The following is a 13950-nucleotide window of genomic DNA, read 5'->3' on the forward strand; positions in this document are numbered from 1 at the left end:
GCAGTGTCTTTTTGCAGCAACTTCAGTGACTTGAATTATTCCAATGTAGGCAACTGGTTTTGGCTTTAAACCCCTCACAATCAGAATATTTATGGACTAATTTTATGTAGCAGTTGGCATAAATGCTCCCACCCATTTATTTTGCCCTTTTTTCTTTCTGAGGTTACTTGACTGAAAAAGTAGGAAGGTAAAATGCAAAGTGTCATGAATAGAATTAACAAAATAAGCAACTTTGCAGGCAAAAGAGCTGTCCCAGTTTGTAGTATTTTCTTGGCCCTCTGTTAGCATCTCTCAGGCTGGGGACGTGAATAGTTTTCCAGCTGATTGAGTCTTACCAGCGCATTTATGTGTCTGCTAGATCTCAGTTTTGTCATTTATTGTCATCTGAATTACCACTTAGATTAATTTTTACTTTGTTAATGCCCCCTTTTCTAAATTGTCAAATAATCCTTTAGCAAGTGGTTTTATGGGGATTTTCTTTTAGATAAAACATCTTGCATGGTAAAGATCTCATTGCAGAGGGAGTTGATTCGCATTCTTTTATTTTTGACACACCACTGGGATGTAAAGATTTTTTTTGAAAGAAGACTTTCATCAAACACTGATGTCATAGCAAAGTCTACCCCAGCATCAATATGGGGCAGTTGGAGAGGGTCAGAATGGAAATACCTGGTCAAGGTTCACTACTGATTGAGGGGGCCCAGCTCCAACTCAGCTTATGTCATCTGTGAATCTGGTCTGTAGCAATTTAACTTCCCATCAGTGTGCTGCAAGAGGAATGCAAGGATCACAGCTCTTCTGCTTGAATACTTGCACATCCCTGTGTACTTGTAGGTCCCCAAGTACACAAGGACTGTGGTTGGGTCCTCCCCACTCCAACTGGGAAAGGAAAGGCAGTGAATTGTGAAGCACATACAAACCAGGTTGCTAATCTCCATGATTTCTCTTTAGGGTAGGCAGCTGAGTGAGCACTTGAACATTTACATCTTTTCCCTGAAGAAACGTGTCCAAGAGTGAACACCTACACTATGATCAGACTGTAACACTTACGTGGAGATTTGCAGCTCTTCTGATGTGATAAACTGTTGGAATGAATCTGATTAAGATAACCAAAGAATAGAACAGTACAACTATCTGAACCACTGCGACAATGAGCTATGCAGCAAGATGCTTCATCTCAGAGGAAGATTCCTGTCCAGCCGAGGTGTTTACCAAATTGTTCTACTGCTAACATTTATTCTCTTCCAACATTTATGCTGTGTTACTGGCCTCTCTGAAGCTTTTGTCTTCCTCCTCCCTGCCACTGTGTCCAAAGTCCTGGATAAATCCATGCCAGGTTACATGAGCTTCTTGGTGGTTTATAACCAGCACAGGTTTTGCCCAGTCTAGTCACCAGTGGGACCCCAGCAATGCAAACCTTCCCTGTATGTCCTTCTCACTGAGACATCTGTGCCTGCTTCATTTTCCATATATATTTTCTCACAAGTAAATTCTTCATACAACCTCCGGAATGGCTTATGCACATCTAGTCTTCTCCTCACTCAAATGACTGTGTGAAGACAAGAGAATGAGTTCAGAAAGCTATGGGTAAAGTACATTGGTTTTGAAATCTGTGGGTTTTTTCCCCCATTCTCAGCATTAAGATGAGTCTCAGCTGACCTTTGTCAGAAATGCAGGCTCTGTACAGCAGCAGCTGGCCTTTATATTTCTTTCCTAGGCAGAAACAAGCACATTGTTGTTATTTCAGTAGCAATAAGCAACACACCCTACAAAGGTAAGCAGCTGAAAATATATTTGGCCAGCAAACCTTCAAAGATTCACATATTTCACTGCAAAATTAAGTCAAACATCGTGTACAAGTGCAAAATGCAAAACAAATCGTTATTTGCCCATGTGCTTGAAGCAAATTATTGTGGTTTTAAAAAATGACAAAAGAGACAAGCTTTTTTTTTCTTTAAACATTGCACATTTGCATGCAGATGTAAACTGTTCATCTATAATACATGGAGGTTTTCTGCATGCCTTGGAGAAAGGATAAGAATTTGAGTTTCATCTCTTTTCATATGCTGCCCTAGCCAGAGGGACTTTGTGGTCTTGAAGCACTAATGAAACAATCTGTCCACTTCCCCAAGGTAAGCATGAGATTACATTTCTTGTACAGAGGGATGTGATTGACAGACTGACATGTTTATTAACTATTTCTGTTGCCAGAAGCCAGGTAGAAGCACAGCTGTTGAGCTGCTGAGCCTTAAGTTCACTTTTTTGAGTTCTTGAGCCATTTTTCTGGGTTTATCACTAGCCTGATCATTTTTTCCCCCCAGTTAACTTACCATTACATCAGTAGCTTCTATTAGTGTTTTCAGATGAGCACTGACTAGTTGTATGAACAGCTTCAATTTAAGGTGGTGCCGCCAGTTACAGCAGTTGAACTGCCATATCAGCAAGGCTGATTTCCCCTGGCAACCCTGCCTTAGTGCAGGTACCAAGGGACAGGCCTGCACATCAGCTTCTCCTTGTCACAAAGCAGAAATTCATACCAACAGGGAAAAATATGCATGTTCCACCTACTGAATGTGCATGTTGAGGATCCCACCCCACAAATGAACATCAGACTACCATCACAGTTCAAGCAGCTTAAGGTCTGAGTTACACAGAAGGGACAGATCATCCTGTTAGTGCTGTGCCAAGAGCCCTGCAGGCAAGGGAGTCTTCTTGTACCCTTTGGCACTACTGTGGTCCAGCTCGAAGAGCCATCTTCCAGCTCTGCTCCCCCTGGGGTGGTAGCCATGCCCCTATCCTGCATGATGCCCGGGGAGTGTGGGGTGCCCACCAAGGTACTCCCAAGGACTCTCTCAGAGTAAGTCTGAAGGCTGTTTATTTAATAAGGTTTGCTAAAAAGGGTAGTTCTGACTGTTTGAAGGGGAATGACAAGTTTGATGTTGTTGCATGCACCCAGCAGTCTTGACATTTGATGAAGTTAAATACTACATCCAATACCAGAGGCACTGCCACAGAAGTTTCACCTACTTTAAAAAGGCAATTTATATTTCGCTCTTCCATCACAAGTCTCTGGAGAAAGTCCTGACGAGAAAAGAATTAGAACACAATAAACAAAATTACCTCCAAATTGAATGTGGTTGTACTGGAGAAACTCTGAGGACAGGCTTCTCTCTTCCATCTGTCTTGCACTTAATTAGGAAACAGTTGGAAATAAGGGTCATAGAAGCAGCACAATTTGATGCACTGTAATGGAGTATTTTGAAATATTCATAAATTAAATTATAAAACTTGAATTACCACAGCCTGACTGCATTTGTACCTTTCTGGAGAGAAATACGGCATCACTTTTAAAGGACATTAAGCTCTGGCCACCTTTTTCATCTTCTGTATGAAAACATGGTCAATAACTTTCTTTTACTTTTTTAAAGCAACTTGTCACTAGAATCTCTATACAGACAAGTATAAAGAGATCATGTATTGCATAGTATATATATTGAACTTTTAACCATCTTAGATGGTAACTGGTTCAGTGAACAGGAATAAAAATGCTTTATTCATAGGGCAGTATGGGCACAGATTTATTTTACAAAGTCAGCTAAGTATGTAGATGACCTAATAGTCTTATAGTCTTAACAGTGGGTTTTTTTTTGTTACAACATTATGGCAGAAAGTTTTCAACTATTTGAACTGGAAAATGTAACACTTTTATGCTTTTGAACATTAGCAGTAGCCCAAAGACATGCCTCCCACCGGTCTTACGAAAAACTCAACAAGAGCAGCTCTCCCACATTTGAGCACCTGGGTTGCAAATGGGCTCCTCCAGTCCCTGTTTCATCCTCTCTGGTCTATTAGAAACCTTCCCTATGTGGGGCTGGGCAGAGGTTTGGCCTTAGCCCCAGGCACACCTGAGAGCAGTGGGGCCCAGGCTGGTGGCACACAATGAGTGGCACAAATGGGTCCTGAGCCGAGGCTCAAAGCCCTGAAGATTTAGCAGCAACTACTGAGACAACACTGCTCGTGCTACAAAGGATCAGAGCAGTGAGAATTACAATGAAGTTTCCCCATTTTGTTCCAAAAAGCCTAATACTTTAATTTGAAACACAGGCCGCTTTTAGGTACCACACTGAAGATTTGTCACTGAATACTTGGCCACTGCAGAAAAGTCCACTGGGAGATTCAGTGCCCTTGCTATAGTACTGTCTGCTGCCAGCTTTGCTTCTGTTGTATTAAATGGATACAAAACATACTTAGTAGTCTGAAATCTGAAAGCATTTACCATAAAGAAGAATGTGCTGTTTACATGCACATGCATACATGCATATTCTTTTTTGATTTGTGGAAGGGGTTACAGTTGCTGAGCTCTTGGGGAAACAGATGCTACCCACACACAGGATAAGTGAACTTTAAGTTTTTTAAAGCAGATGCCTTTTTCTTCCTGCTCCCATATGCAGTCCCTGATGAATCAAAGATAAGTATTTAATCCAGAAAAGTATTATTTTAGAAATGTTCCGAATAGTCTCTAGAGCTAGACAGATTTTAACATATATTTTTTTATTAAATATGTAAAAAGATAAACGCAAGTCAAGTTATTCACATATTCAGACAAAAATCTACTCTATCATGCGACAATTTGTGGATAATGTAAAATGACTGATACATCTGAGTAAGACTTTTTTGTATCTATTATGCCATTACTTACTATTTATAATTAACAATACATATGTTTACATTCCTTTCAGTTTACATTTAATATATAACCAAAGCTTTATGATGTGGTATTTAGTAAAGGTAATTACAAATGCATATTAAAACCATAACAGAAGAATGGGTTACTCACAGGGGGTGGGGGGAAGGACAACTCTTTCACCTTTCAGAACACTGCTCTCCCCTCAGCACAGACAAATTTCTTCTGCCCCCAAGGTATTTCACTGCTCCGGTTCTCTACATTAGTCATCCCCCCTTGATACAAGCAGTGAGAGGGCTATGGTCCTCAGATCAGAAAGAGGATACAAGGAATTTTCAGGAAATTAAGTTCAGCTTTTTTTTAAAATTTTTTTTGTAATATGTGCTTCAAAAGAGAGAAAAGGAGAGAGGTACAACAACCTGGCTATGAACCATCTGGGGAGCTCAGCAACCTCAACCATTTGCAACTTTAGAAATATTTTTCCCTTGCAGTGTTCTCCATGCATCTGCTCAAGTATTAGCAGAAGGATGAACTCCAGTAAGCAGAGACTGATGCTGATGAAATTAAGTATATAGCCTGATCCCAAACTCCTTGCCCCATCAGAGATCCCATGTAGGTTAAAGACATTCTGGAATCTGGAAAAAAAAATTAGTAACTGCTCTTCAACAGCATTATGAAGAACTACCATTTATTACAATGACAATTGTAATAAGTACATATGTTCTAATAAACACAAATACAGTAAAAATGACAATTCCCCCATTTGTGGTGATTCTTGGAAATACTTCTTTTGAAATACACACATTTTTAAAATAATTAAACCAGACCTTATTTTTAACCAATCGAAATGGGAAGTGCTGGCCTGCAGGTTGCAGTACTTTGACTTCATCACCAGGTAGGATGTGAGGTCATACTGGATGCAGGGCTGGCAAAAACTTCAGCCTGCAGGGTTCGGTAACTCTTCTGCTGTGCAGGGGGAGGATCAAGGAACTGGAAATACCTGTTCTAGTGCTTAACAGTATTTTATATATTGTCGGTGGTGCAACACAACAGCAGGGTTCTCACATTTAACTAAGAGCCACTTAGCTGCAAAAGATTGATTAGGAATGGAAAACTGCATGTGCATGCATGTGTGCGCCCGGGGGCTGATTAACTGACAACCTTTCTATGGAAGCATAAGCTGGGAACTTACGCTTGAGAAGCCTATGAATGTCTAAAATGATCTAGCTGTTCAATAGGCTTCACAGTTTTTCAGTGAATGCCAATTGGGATGGGATTTCCACGTACCTGTTTAATCAGCATAACAATCCTGAATTCGGGAAGTCAAGTCAGAGACCAAGAATACCAAGCATTAAATAATCAGAAAGACTACAACACACAGTTTTATGAGAAGAACAAGGAATGCTTTATATACTTCAAGATTCCACTTTTTATAAAATACCATCATTTAGAACAGGGCGATGGGACCACACTGGAAGGGAACACTCACACTGCAGACATCTCCAGGGCAGACATGTTCTGCACTGCACTGGCCTTGACAGAGGAAGGTCAGACAAGCACAGAAACTGCTCTGTCCCCTCAAGTCAGATGGTCCCCCTCTGATACATGCCCTGTCTCCAGAAGGACTCCTCACTGCCTCTCCATGCTTCGGAAGCAGCCTCAAACCCATGAGGTGTCCACCACTCACTTGAGAGTTCAGGGCTAGTGCTGTTGCTGATTTTTCCCCATGCCTTGCACTAGTGAGAAAATATCTGTCTTCCATACTTATATGGATGGGGCAGTGGAGGGGAAAAGGAACGCAAAAAGAAATGGCTGGCCTACTTTGCCCTTTTTTGAGGAGTAGGAGCCACAGCTGATGGCAGAAATCATGTCCTGCAGCTACACTTGTGTCAAGGAGATTGCTCTCCTCCTTCAGCTCTGAGCTGTGCAGAGCAGGGCTGCAGCTGGAGGTTGGGACTGGATTCCTCAGGAAGGAAGAAAAGCTGGGAAATGTCTGTTTACTAGTCAGGAAACTGGGAGGGTTTTCAAAAAACTTCAGTGGATGTCTGTTCCTCCAGAAGTAAGCCAAAAAACATACCATGCAGCTTTCTAACAAGCTTTCTAACACAGGGGTTTAAATCTCCCAGTGAAACAGATGCTCTGCCTTCCATTTGCAAAGGTAGGGAAGGGATTAATGTGAGCAACATGAGCATTTTCTTCCACAACACACCTCATCGTTATGGCTTGAGTATGACATCCACGGTATCCCTTTATTCCAATTCTTTGACCAAATTTATGCCCCGAGGCAGATGTACTAGAAAACGCGAAAGCACCACAAAGTGAGAAACACAGCTAGTGGTACGGAACTTCTTGCCACACAAAATGCCAATATAAATATGTTAGAACAAGTTACAAGTGTATCATACTTAAGACAAAAAAGAAAAAAATAAATATATATATTTTTAAAGAGCAGAACAAATCTCAAGCAGCCAAGTGGTGAAGTTGCAGTGATGTACAGTAGGTGATGTAGCCCTACAACCTCTTGGGAAGATACACTGAAAGAGGACGTCTGCAAATGCATCTTGGCAAAGTATTGGTACAGAATGCAGTGGCTGGCTGGCACTCACTATCGTATATAAATGTTAATGGCCGACTGGGAGTGAACTGATTTCAAGTTTGAGGCCGCACATGTTCCATTCTCCAGAAGAAAGTTCTCACACAAAACGAAAATTGTCAGAGATGCTGCGTGAGTCAGTACTCATCCTGCTGCTGGGGCTGTTCATGGACTTGCTCTTCACCTTCATGATCATCTGTGTGGCTCTCCTGTATGGAGAAAAAGACCCCAAAACATTCTTCAGTAGAAAGCACTCCTCATGTAATCTTGCCCCATGGTGCTCACAGTAGCTTAAAGTTTGACTTATAATTCTCATGCACATAAGTACAGAATGGGCTGTCACCCAAGAAAAGCAGTCTCTTGTAGTATTACGACAAAATGTATTTACTTTACTTTTAATTGAGGCCTATGCAGTACTGGTATTTCTGTAGAAAAAATGTCAGCTTTCAGCATCACTGAGTGTTATATGTTCCAGTAAGTGAACATTTTGAACAGTGATATGCCAACAGATGCTGTATCATACCATCCTGATGTCCTCCCATTTTCAGTTTGTCCAAGGTTTTCTGAACCTGTCTGCTGTAGTTTTCACACAATCTTCACTCTGGGTTTATATCACTAAATGGGTAAGACACTTCTGCTATCACCTGCTTTAAAAATTAAACAGCCTCCTTTTTGAAGTCAGGCACATTACTTTCCCAAAATAATTCACCCATGATAACTCCCAAAGACTGGCACACACATTTTCTTGGGAAGGGTGGGGGCAAGAGTCCAGTACTCACTAATTTATAAAGCTACTGCTAAAAGCACTAATCACTAAATAAGCACTTCCCATTTAGAAACTGTTCTTATGCATAGTAATTTCCCAAAGCTCTCTCTGAATATACATTCCCACTGGGAGGTGAATCCCTGACTCAAGGGGATAACAGTTCCAAAAAATTTCCAAATTGGAGGTAACAGACCTAGTATCCTGAGTTGACCTGGATGTTATCTGAGTTCAAAAAGTCTGGTTGACTGCTACAGCATCCCTTCTGGATTCCTCTTAAGTACAGCTGCATTTACAGCTTTTCTCTCAAGTGGTTCCACAGCACGGTTCACTGAAGAGATCCCTCTTGTGTATGCTCTGCCCTGCATTAGAACTGCTCTGCCATAGGCAGCTCTGAAGGAGAACACTTTTCCAAGACACTGAGCTGCCACTCAAGTTCATCCCCAGTGCGCTGCCTCTGCCGAACTTGCCTGGCTCCCAGCAACTCTCGTTAGAAGCAAGTGGCTTGAACAACAAACTTGAACACATCAATACTGCTAACTTTTCAAATTTGAGGCAAAAATCAAAAGGGAGGCTATGATTTGAGTTTTATCACAATAGTCCAGAGCAGCTTATGAAATAAGGAGATTCCCTTCTGGCAATAAAATATTTGTATTTCTAATGGGCAGGAGCAGGAAAAAAAGGTTCCTGATGTTTGCTGATACAATGGAAATCGTCAGCTGTTTACCACATACAGAAACAGTCCAACTCCAGTTGAAAGTAAGCTCTCTGTCTCTCAGGTGCCATTTTCAGGTAAAAGCCACACATTAGTCAAGACGACTGAAGTTCAGCACCTTTTTGGCCCCTGGGGCAGGAAAGATGCCCTTATTACATACAGTAGGTACATCATGTCAAAACAGCTTTGTGTATAGTAGCTAAAAATTGCAACTTCTCTGACGGGCTGCAAGGGTGCAGGAGTTGCAGAGAACAGTTTCACAGAGAGGAGCTGACAGCTGTGAGAACATGACCCTGCCTTATGGGGAGAGAAAACTGAAGCTTGTTTATCTGCAGTGAGCAATGTTACCTTAACCCCATCTATGCTGACCCTCCTGGTGTGTTGAGGTGATCTGCTCTGGAACGTTCCACAGAATCTGTGTATGCCGAGTTTATGAGATACATCTATTAGAAAGCCCACTCATGCAGACTTTATAGGTCACATACATGGCTCTCTTTTCATTCATACCATAGGAAAAGCCACTAATCATGGGAATTGGCTTGGGAATCTACTCCACAGCTCTGAAGGGGCATGGTAGCTCCATTCTTGCCAGGTCTACTTTTGATGGAAATAGTGAATCTTCTGTGACTCCCACAGAAGGTTTTCTGAGACTTGGGATGCACACTTCTCAGTATGTATAGCTTGTATAAATACATGAAATGAGAAAGGTAAGAGTCACCATGCCCAATTGCTTTGGGACAGGGGAATCTCCTTGAATAGCGTCCCTTAATAAGAAAAGTAGTGAAAGATCTATGTAGAGCATTTATTTCTGGCTTGAGCCACATGACCACGGTCATCTCTGTCTCCCATGTTGAGAGGTACTCTCTTTTGACCCTTAGTTCCATCTGCCTCAAACTATGCAGGTGTGCCTGTAGACTGAAGAGCTAGACTATGAAAACCAGGTGTTGGGAAGGGTGGGTCCTTTTCCAAAAGTAGCAGCAGATGAGAGTAGCCACTGGAGCAGAAACTTACCAAGCCAACTGCATTTCAAGCAATTGCTGTGAGAAACTGAGCTATCAAACACAAGCAATTCACCCAACTTCTACATGAACTGAACCAGAACAGCCTATGTAGGAAAGGAAAAGCTTTCCCAGGTGTCTCCTTTATGCCAAGACCTACATGGCTCTGAGTTTCATAACCAGACATGTAGCCTCTTCTGGTCTGTCAGTCTGAATCTCTCCTACTGCAATATCATATGACCAAATGCTTTACACACTGTCTGAGGTGTTGATGCTCTCTATAGCAGTCTCAGTGTAAGAAGTAGGGGCCACATCTCCCCACCAACCAAATGTAACCTTTTTAGCACTGTTCTCCCTCAATTTTGATGTTTCTGATGAAGTAGGATTATAAATGAGCAATTTGTAATTAAAAAATTGCAACAGATCACAGACATCAGCCAAATGTTAAATGACAGTAGCAGATATGACATCTCTCTTGTGTAAGCAGAAACATAATGACGAGGTTGAAAACAGAACTGTAAGAGGGAAAACGGAGCCTAAACAGACAAGGAAACCAAATGGATTGATATTTGTACTGCTCAAACTCACCAAAATCAAGACAAAAAAGAAAAAAAGGAAGCTAATCAGTCTTAAAAATTTAGCTCTTGTTGAATTAAGCAAAACAGAACATGGGAGGAAGCGACATGACTGAAGATAAACTATGAAATTGCAATTCTGAAAAAAAATAATTACCCCACTACCCACCAGGACATGAACTTGATAAAAATCTCTTCTATGCAATACTACAACAATCAAACCTCTGGAGAATGCTTTTCATAGGGACTGAACTCTATAGTTGCATTTTGAATAATTCTACACACAATTCACCTAACAGCCTCACGCTGGAGACTGGGAAAGCCAAACTGCTGCTACCAAGGGATTAACCTGCAAAATGCTGTGAGATAAAGAATTTAATCTGGGACAAATTCGTTACAGAGAGAGAAATTCCCACCCCTCATTGCCAAAACAGATCTGAAAGGCAAAGCAGGGCAATGAGAGTAAGGTCCAAACCCAAAAGTAGACAGCATCAAACCAGTCTTTGGTTTAGTGCTGATGCACCAGGGTCTCTCCTCAGCAAATTACAGTCCATCTGCTAAGCTGAGAAGATCAAGTCTTCCACCAGAAGGTATAAAAAAAATTTGTGTGACAAATGGCCTCTGTATTCCTCTCTGGAGGACAGTGCTCTCCTGATGAAGTGACATACCCAGCATCCCAACTACAAGCACATTTTTAGATAAAGGCACAGTTGTTGTATGTAATTCATATGCAGGCATGGATGATGATTGCAACAGAGAGAGGCTTGCAGGGAAGAAGCAGATAAAACACTGGGATATGGACTGAAGTAGAACATTTTGTAATGTGTTCTGCCAGTAAGGAAAACTGCAGGAAGAAAAGCAACAAATGCATTCCTTGTGGAATCACTTTGCTATTTAAGCCAACAGACAGATGTGGTAGGGGTATGGGGAGAAGAGGGATTTTTCTGGCTTTGCTTTATAAATAAATACTGTTCCTGAATCTAGAAGACACTTTCTCTGACCACTATATATATGTAACACTTTCACCCTGTTATCACATGCTTGGCAAATTTGTCTTATTGTTTATTCCCGTGAAAATAATGGCTTCCTCCTCCTTTTTCTCTCCAGCACTCGCTCCGCACCACTGAACAAATCCTCTTTCCCTTGTCACTTCTCATCTGAGCAGAGGCCCCTGTCAGTGGCAAGCTTGTGGCCCTCTTGCACCTGACTTTCAAACATTTATGTGACTATCTATGTTAGTCTTTTTTAGAAAAGTATGTGAGTTAGTAGTTCCTTCTGCACTATTGATATAAAATTTTAAGTCAGTTGACTACCGGTGCAACAGCTTTCTGTAGAGATATAAGACAACCTACTGTACCACAGTGCTGCCTAGAGATTAAGCTGATGCTTATACACTCCAGAGCCAAAGCCACGGTCCACTGAAGGATGAAGGGTCAATTGTCAGTACAATCCATAGAGGGATTTAGTTAACATGAATGGGAGGAGTTCAGCTAAATCTCCACTGAATCATTATCCCTGAATGTCTCAGAGGAATTTTACTGGCACCCTTTTGCTGCCTCTTGCTTTGTTCAGTGTCCACAACACTAAGATGCAATGAGATTCCTGCTTAATCCTGCAGGCAATACATTTCTGAAATTTTGCTAATAGAGGATTATTGGGTTTGCACAAGGAAGAATTTTGCCTATAGCAAGAGGATAAAAAGTGCTAAAGAGCATTATGTCTGTAGATATAATTACGTACTTGGCAACCTGTACCGTACATATTCCAGCACTGCCACATGGGCTAGAGAAGGTTCACAGCTGTAGACACTGAGCAGCACCTCTGCCAGAATTTCTGTCATTTTCAACACATTGAAGAACATGAGTAAAAGACTTTATGCACGTAGGGGGAAGATGAAAAAACAAAATTGAAGCTTAGAACAATATGAAATCAATTTAAAGTTGCGACACAGACCCTTCCCTTTCAGATCAACCACAGCAAGCCTAGGATACAAAACCTACACTGAAGCAGCAGGAAAAAGCAACCAACGTCCCAAATCCTTTCCCCAAGCTGAAAAGTCTGTTTGCAAACACAAATTTCCTTTTTTGGGAAGGAGTCACGGAAATCCTACCTGCCACAGTTCTACTGACCTAGACAGAGGACACGACTCAATACTGAAATTAAGCTTTTTTGTGGAATTAAAAACCATTAAGCTTGAACTTACATGTTCTTCTGAAGCATAAAGGACTTCCATTAGCCGATTGACAAGATCGTTATTCTCTCCCCCGTGTTCTTGGCAGAGAAGTTCAATCTCCCTTAATTTGCCAAAGTAGAAATCCCTTTCCTTCTCCACGCCTTCAAGTGCAAGTTTTAATGAATGTACCTGCATATAAACCAAATGTGATGCATCAGTTTTGAGGTGCATTACAGACAAAACAATTCAGTCTAAAATAATGCATGCTAAATAATCTTAAATAAATATTCAATTATATAGCTTAGTATGAAGTCCACTATTTTTCTGAAGTGCTAGATTGAACCTTAAAGGATAAAGAGAACAATATTATCAGGCTCCCCCATTATCACTCTTGGATACATCTTAACCTTGATCCTTAAAGGTCAATTTTCTCAGTGCTCTTTTATACTGAAGCCCAAACCAGCAGTTCAGAATCAGGGCTACTTAAGCCATGTCTTCTAACAGGGCTGTCAGAAGTGCCACAATAACAGTAATTAATCAAACTTTCAGCTCAGTATTTGTGGGTTTTTGCCTGGATTAATGTGTAGTTATTGGGAAACCTACAATATCTCCTTGCCTAAAAATATATAGAATTAGCAGAAAAGATCACGAAGGGAAATGGTTTAGTTAGGAAATTAGAAGGTCCTCTAGGTACAAACACTGCTGTGTTGGTTGTCCCCCTCTCCTGTTCTGCCTCCCCACTTACCATACTGTTACAGACCTGTGTTTTAGCACTCTGGTGCCATGTCTGGCTGCACAGTGGACTTTCTGCTCTGACTGATGTGCTGTTTCTTTCAACAAATACTCTCAAATGCTAAGTACCCTTCTCTTTGAAACCTTGTTCAAGAGAGTCTTCAAGCTATACTGTCAGTCTCAATTTCACCACCAGAACTGCTGCAAATCATTTATGGGCAACATAGCTGTTACTGATTATGCTTCATATAAATCATGACAGATGTTCAATATATTTTTATACATATACACACACACACACACACACACATATATTTAAAAAAAGAACAATTTTGTGCGAGCGTAACATATAAACCCCTGTCTAGCAGGTTATACACAATCAGGATAATGTGTAAGTGGCTCGCAAACTGGGAAGACAGCAGTGTAACAATCAACAGAAATAATTACAGAAAAAGCTGTCTACAGTAAACACACTGACCCAAATCACATCCAATTACAGCCAAATTAGCATTCATATTTTAAAGCCTGCAATTATACAAATGATTTTCTAAATAAAACATGATAGATAAATTAAATCATATCAGACTACAATTCAGTAAACTGATGCAATTCAATAGAAAGTTCTGTGCTGCCATTTCCACCGCAAGCTAATTTATTTCTTTCCCTAGCAAAAATACCAGCAGAGTTCAAACAATGCTTTGACAGTCTACTAAATCC

General features: G+C 40.9%; 2 protein-coding genes across 6 annotated transcripts in view; one reads left to right on the plus strand and one right to left on the minus strand.

The window, feature by feature from the left end:
* Window positions 1–4239, plus strand: part of LOC139671555 (ethanolaminephosphotransferase 1-like) — a 59507-nt gene extending 55268 nt beyond the window's left edge. The window contains exon 10 of the mRNA XM_071554568.1: window positions 952–4239. Coding sequence (XP_071410669.1) covers window positions 952–1017 — 66 coding nt within the window. The 3' untranslated portion in view covers window positions 1018–4239. The remainder of the gene's footprint in view (window positions 1–951) is intronic.
* A 293-nt stretch (window positions 4240–4532) lies between these two features.
* The window catches only part of MAPRE2 (microtubule associated protein RP/EB family member 2), a 100189-nt gene continuing 90771 nt past the window's right edge, over window positions 4533–13950 (minus strand). For all 5 annotated transcript variants that reach the window (XM_071554573.1, XM_071554572.1, XM_071554571.1 and 2 more), the window contains 2 exons: window positions 12532–12690; window positions 4533–7486 (listed from right to left, as the gene is read on the minus strand). In XM_071554573.1, coding sequence (XP_071410674.1) covers window positions 7415–7486; window positions 12532–12690 — 231 coding nt within the window. In that variant the 3' untranslated portion in view covers window positions 4533–7414. The remainder of the gene's footprint in view (window positions 7487–12531; window positions 12691–13950) is intronic.

This window comes from Pithys albifrons, chromosome 4, assembly GCF_047495875.1.
Source record: "Pithys albifrons albifrons isolate INPA30051 chromosome 4, PitAlb_v1, whole genome shotgun sequence".
Taxonomy (NCBI): Eukaryota; Metazoa; Chordata; class Aves; order Passeriformes; family Thamnophilidae; genus Pithys; species Pithys albifrons.